Source organism: Nansenia antarctica, assembly GCF_963989245.1.
Source record: "Nansenia antarctica genome assembly, chromosome: 5".
In the NCBI taxonomy this organism is placed as follows: domain Eukaryota; kingdom Metazoa; phylum Chordata; class Actinopteri; order Argentiniformes; family Microstomatidae; genus Nansenia; species Nansenia antarctica.
In genome coordinates, this window is record NC_137690.1 from 58,447,135 (window position 1) to 58,452,764 (window position 5,630).

At 42.6% G+C, this 5,630-nt stretch overlaps 2 protein-coding genes across 2 annotated transcripts in view; both read left to right on the plus strand.

Annotated features, from left to right (window-relative positions):
* Positions 1–1,443, plus strand: part of adgrb2 (adhesion G protein-coupled receptor B2) — a gene marked incomplete at both ends in the record, with an annotated part of 148,294 nt that extends 146,851 nt beyond the window's left edge. The window contains one exon of the mRNA XM_080531106.1: positions 1,267–1,443. Within this exon, the coding sequence (XP_080387232.1) occupies positions 1,267–1,443 (177 nt within the window). The remainder of the gene's footprint in view (positions 1–1,266) is intronic.
* Positions 1,444–3,036: 1,593 nt separating this feature from the next.
* Positions 3,037–5,630, plus strand: part of LOC308158176 (kelch-like protein 11) — a gene marked incomplete at both ends in the record, with an annotated part of 18,439 nt that continues 15,845 nt past the window's right edge. The window contains 1 exon segment of the mRNA XM_080531773.1: positions 3,037–3,065. Coding sequence (XP_080387899.1) covers positions 3,037–3,065 — 29 coding nt within the window.

A 5,630-nucleotide genomic window follows, 5' to 3' on the forward strand; every position in this document is an offset into this window, starting at 1 on the left:
TACAGATAGTGTGGTTCTGTGTACATGTTCCCAGTGTGCTCAAATCTCTGCGATCAAGCGCACACACACACACACACACACACACACACACGATTGATTGGTTGATACACACACACACAACAGGGGTGATAAGGTGGAGCACAGATAGCGTGGTTCTGTGTACATGTTCCCAGTGTGCTCCAATCTCTGCGATCAAGCACACACACACACACACAATTGATTGATTGATTGACACACACACACACACACACACACACAGACACACAACAGGGGCTGGAACCACAGGGGTGTGACAGCATTTGATTCATCGATTATTCCCAAATTTACTCTGATACGCATCCAACACACACATCTCATTTTCAACCCAGGGGGTAGGATGAAGGAGGCGAGAGGCAGTCACAGAACCTATTCCCTCATAATAGATTTTTGAAAGTATTTTGAAAGGTAGTTACCATCATCTACAGCACTATACCAGAGAGGATTTAGAACCAAGATGGCTTGCTTTTCTAATCAGGTCCAGAATGAGACTAAGCATTTCAAGACAACACTGACTACAGGTAAATCCTCCAAAAAGGGATAATTAGTTACGTTTCTCTCCTTTAATATCTTTGGATATTGCCTGTGTAGGTTTTTGGGTGGATAACTGTCCTCATGGTTAAATTCTCCTGAGTCTATGAAATCATTCTCTTCACAAAATAACGATCCTTATTTGAATAATGATCCGTATCTGATGCATAATGTTACCTCAGTTTCAGTTTTAGTTAATCCCTGCATGAAAGGCCCACACACAGACCACATGCAATGATCACAGACTCCAGTCTAGGGAAAGCAGGGCAGATCAATCAATCTCAAACGTACTGATTGCAAGAGGTGGGAGTTGTGAGGGAGAGAGCTGGTCGCTTTGACTTGAAAGGAATGCATTATTTATTTGGTGGAAGGAGAAAGTGCTAATGATCTGGTCCTTGCTAGCAGCATATGAGCCGTTCCGTTTGTGGTCGTCCAGTTTTAGCTACCATCTTAGGCAGGACTGGTCAATGGTTGGGGGTGAGAGTCTCAAAGTCGTAAACAAAGCGAAAACATCTAGGATCAAGTTAACCTTTTCAATTTCAGACCTTAACTATAAGTGAAAATGGCACAAACTGATTTCACGTAAGTGGTTGGTGCCAACTTCATCCTACTCTACCATTTTAAACAGCCGATCTATCGTGTGTGTGCGTGTGTGTGTGCGTGCGTGCGCGTGTGACTTTTGCCCTTGCCCCCCTGCAGGACAAGTCGACCCCAGACGACCAGCGCTCCTGGGACAGCTTCAAGACCATGATCCCTGAGCTGTCCATCGTGCCGGGGGAACAGAAGGACAGGATGGAGCTGCACAACAAGACCTGGGACTCCTCGTCCGCCAACACACCCGACACATCTGAGGGAGACTTTCAGACAGAAGTGTGAAGACAAACACAGACACAAACACATACACAAAGAAGTACACACACGTACACACGCACACACATACACACACACACATTAATACGTACATACACACTGTTCTTCAAACCCTTCGACGTGCTCTATCGGATCATATACTGTATTTGTTTACTTCTGCAGTGGACAGACTAAGAAAGAAGACTGTTCTATTCTATATTTTCACAGAGACTCTTTAAATGAAAGAACAGGGTCTTGACGAGACTGGGAGAGGAATTTTTAAACGAACAAACACTAAATTAACTGTTTCTGAAAATGTCTTGATTTTATTCCGAAAAAAAAAGGATTCTCTTTCACCTGTTTGATGATTTAAAAAAAAAAAAAAAAAAAAAAAGAAGAATATTTCTGCACCGTTCTGTTCTTTTTATAGAAAGAAATCTCACTGATTGGCACACTGTTGAACCCCTTAGGCTCCCTCTCTTGCTTTCTTTCCTTTTCCTCCTAATGGATGACGCAAGCACTCAACCTTTTCTTTTTTTAGAGGGAATGGGGAGGGGGAGATCTAGAGTGCTTCATTGATATGTGCCATCCTCTGCTGTTCCTGTGAAACATACTTGTCCACTCTTCTCGCGTCCTATTTTTCAAAGTTGTGTTCCCTTTTTGTATTTTTATTATTTAGTTATGTCCTCCCTTTGTTTGACATTTTTCAAGCAAAAAAAAAAAGATGAGTGAAAAAAAAAAGAATGGTGTTTCATGGTCTATCTCTTCAATGGAAGTCGTTTTATTTTCGAGTTTTGGTTCGTGCTTGTGCTGCCTTTTCCTGTGAGAATTTTCCATGTGGAATTTTAAAGAATGATTTATAACACACCAGCGATATGTGAGCTTGCTTTCTGAGGTAACATGCCGTGCATGTAATCGACACATCATGGAATAGAACACGGACACCATCCCAACTTATGCATTTAGCCTTTCTTCACTCATGGAGAAAGGCTTTTAAGATTTTAACATGTGATTAAATTACAGACATATCCAACCCAAGCTATCACTCATAAGAGTGATTGTCTGAAAGTGTTTAGTTAGCATTTCCCCTTGTGGAAGCTTTCCAGATTCTGCTCTAAGTGTCTCTCTATTCTTCATCCTTACACTCCCTGCTAAGAGTATCGATCACTATGCCACGTATCTCACCCACTCAAACAGCAACACGAAATTAAGTTAAGCCAACTTTGGATGACCTTTGCTTTTGCAACTCTCTTGTGGGAGGGAAGAAAAAAAAGAATAGATACCACACTGTCCAAATGGTCTACTTAGGTCAGACATGCCTACAGGGAATTTGTGAATCCAGAAAATGTATACACTCTCTCTCTCTCTCTCTCTCTCTCTCTCTCTCTCTCTCTCTCTCTCTCTCTCTCTCTCTCTCTCTCTCTCTCTCTCTCTCTGCCCCCCCCCCCCTTCTGTCTCTCTATCGTCATGTCTTCCTCTCCCCTGGATCTTGATGACACAGTGTTGTCCATTCTATCAGTCCTCACTCACACATGGCTTGGGGAGTCGCTGCCCAGACCTGTGCTGAATAATCGATGGAGGTGTCAGCAGGAGAAAGAAAGGGAAGAGGGAGAGGGCAGGATGAGAGACTGCAGGTATAGGAAGAACAGGTGAGAGGGAGAAGGCGGTAGACAAGGGGATGAGGTGGATGTAGCTAGAAGAGGGTGAGAGAGACAGAGGAGAATGATGAAACATGAAACTCAATAAAAAAGATTAAACTCAATACAAAGTCAGCTTTTATTTGACATCCCAGACCTGATTTGAATCCACGTAGACCACCTCTAGCAGCCGAGCAGGAATCGAGCCTCCTGCCAGGCTGAACTCAATAGTTAGCCCTCTAACTCTCCTCACCATGTCTAAAATATCTCCCAATTAGGCCAGGGGTGCTGAGAGGGATGAGAGAGCATACACCACAGAGAGAGAGAGAGAAAGAGAGAGACAGCAAGAGAGAACGACAGAGCAACAGAGAGAGAGAGAGAGAGCAGGAGAGCTCAAGACCATAATTATCCAGGGGATGGCGATTTGTCCTGACATTTTCTGACGCAACTCAAACCATCTGTTTAAAGATCCCTAATGTGGTAGCGCAGCACAGACGCAGATGGTGAGACAAGAGTGCATCCCCCTCTAACCTTTCCAGCTAATCAGCTGATATGCAGATGTACAGCTGCCTCTCTGAGGAATAAGATCTAAATGGCCTCTGGACACTGATCTTAGGTCAGTTTTATGTTTTCCTTCCGTATGGTTAGGATTTGAGGACAGGGGTACATGTATACTGGATCTGTGTCGAGGGGGCATCCTCTACACTGAGCATCCAGCCATGTCTGAGCCTTGAGTTTATGTTAAAATCGTGCCCTAGAAACTTTAAATTCACCCCAGGCTCCTTACACAGAGGAGGGATGTGTCTGGTTTTAAGTCTGGAGACACCACTGTTCTTGTGAAAATGCTCTATTCTCTAGTTCAAGTTATACAGTGTTCAGAATCGGCCAACACCAGAGATACAGGTAAGTGAGATGCTAATGATGTGGTTTATTGAACTAACTGTAATTTCTGATCCTCACAGATTTTTTTTTACTGTCCATAAACACATGACTTGTGCCTATGTCTTTCTCCAGAGTGGTGTGTTTGATTCAACCATTCAACATTCACTTCCTCAGATCACCCTCCTATCTTTTGCATGGCAACATCCCGGGATACATCCTATATCCTACAACCTTATAGAACCATAGGGTGTTTCCCAAGATTATTTAAATCTCCTTATGGATGCATTGTTTATTGAACATTATGGTTTTTAATAGTACAGCCCAGTGATGATGACTAAAATCATGTAACTACCCAGTCATGCATATTGTAAAGATTCATCAATTCCACAGTTGACTTGAACAAAGGGGTGTAATTAGAACCGAGTATCAGACTATGTCATTTGGCGCAACTCCACGCAAGGTTGCCACTCATGTATAGAGTGTGGAACATATGGTAATCTAAGAGATAACCAGTTTGATAAGCCTGGGGAAATCCTTTGCAGAAAATAGCAGTTGCTGCTTGGGCAGAGCTAAAAAGAAAAAGATGAATCAGTTTTTCCTCCATGTTTTCTTGTTGCACGCTAACAGAGGCAACGGATCTCAGCAAAATAGTCCTACAGTATCCGGTTGGAAAAGACCATGCGTATAACAACAAACAACCATTCTACGGGCATGTAGAATGTTCTTGGAATGCAACATCAAATGAAAATCCGAGCAGATTCTTCACTCTGTCCAGTTCAATCCAAGCCAGACCGGCTAATCTAAAATTCTCCAGACCTCCAAAGGCAGCGTGAGAATAAAACGGTTTGGAGGTATTGCTACGTGAGGCCATGTAAGAGACGTGTTCAAAGTACAAATTCAGTGCCTGGACCACATTCCACCATGGTTGAGAAGTTTACCATACCATCCAACCTTCCAATTGGTTTAAAAGATTGGTTAAAAAGTCCCTCCTTGCTTTTTCTTCCTCATTTCAGTTTTCTGTACAACATAAGAGTGTACAGAGTAGTCCTCTAATGTTTTCATAGTCTTTTTCAAGTTCTACATAATGGGCCGGTTTCACAGACAAGGCTGAAGCCTAATCCTGTAGACTAAAAGGCATCTTCAATGGATATTTTTTACATTGAAACTGTGATTTAGTCAAGGACTAGGCTTAAGCCTTGCCTGTGAAACCGGCCTGAAGTGTGTTATTGTTTTCTATTCTAGTATCTCCTATAAATCCTTCCTGCAGATGTAATGTTGTCATTGGATCATCAATGCACTCAATTACAAGACATCAGAATGACATACCTAAAATGGTCTTCAATGGGCCACCGTTGTGTGTTCCATCCCATTAGTTGAGGTATTTGACATGACAAACGGGCTTATCCATGAGTGCTGAAGCATAGATATTGTATGACCAATGGGTGATTCTGCAAGCTTCAATAAGTTACAACTAGCTAATTAGAGTAATTCCATCGATGATTCCATCCAGAGGTACTCTTTTCTAACTCTATGCTGTGTGACATATTGCCCTGTTACTTGCCATGTATTCACAGTAGACTTTTTATTTGTGCAGCACTTCTAGCCTGAAGAGTTAGAGGATACGACACAGTGCACACACCTCAATCACCCTTCGCCAGAGGCTCCCAGAGGCTGGTGGGTAATTAAGTGAAAGCG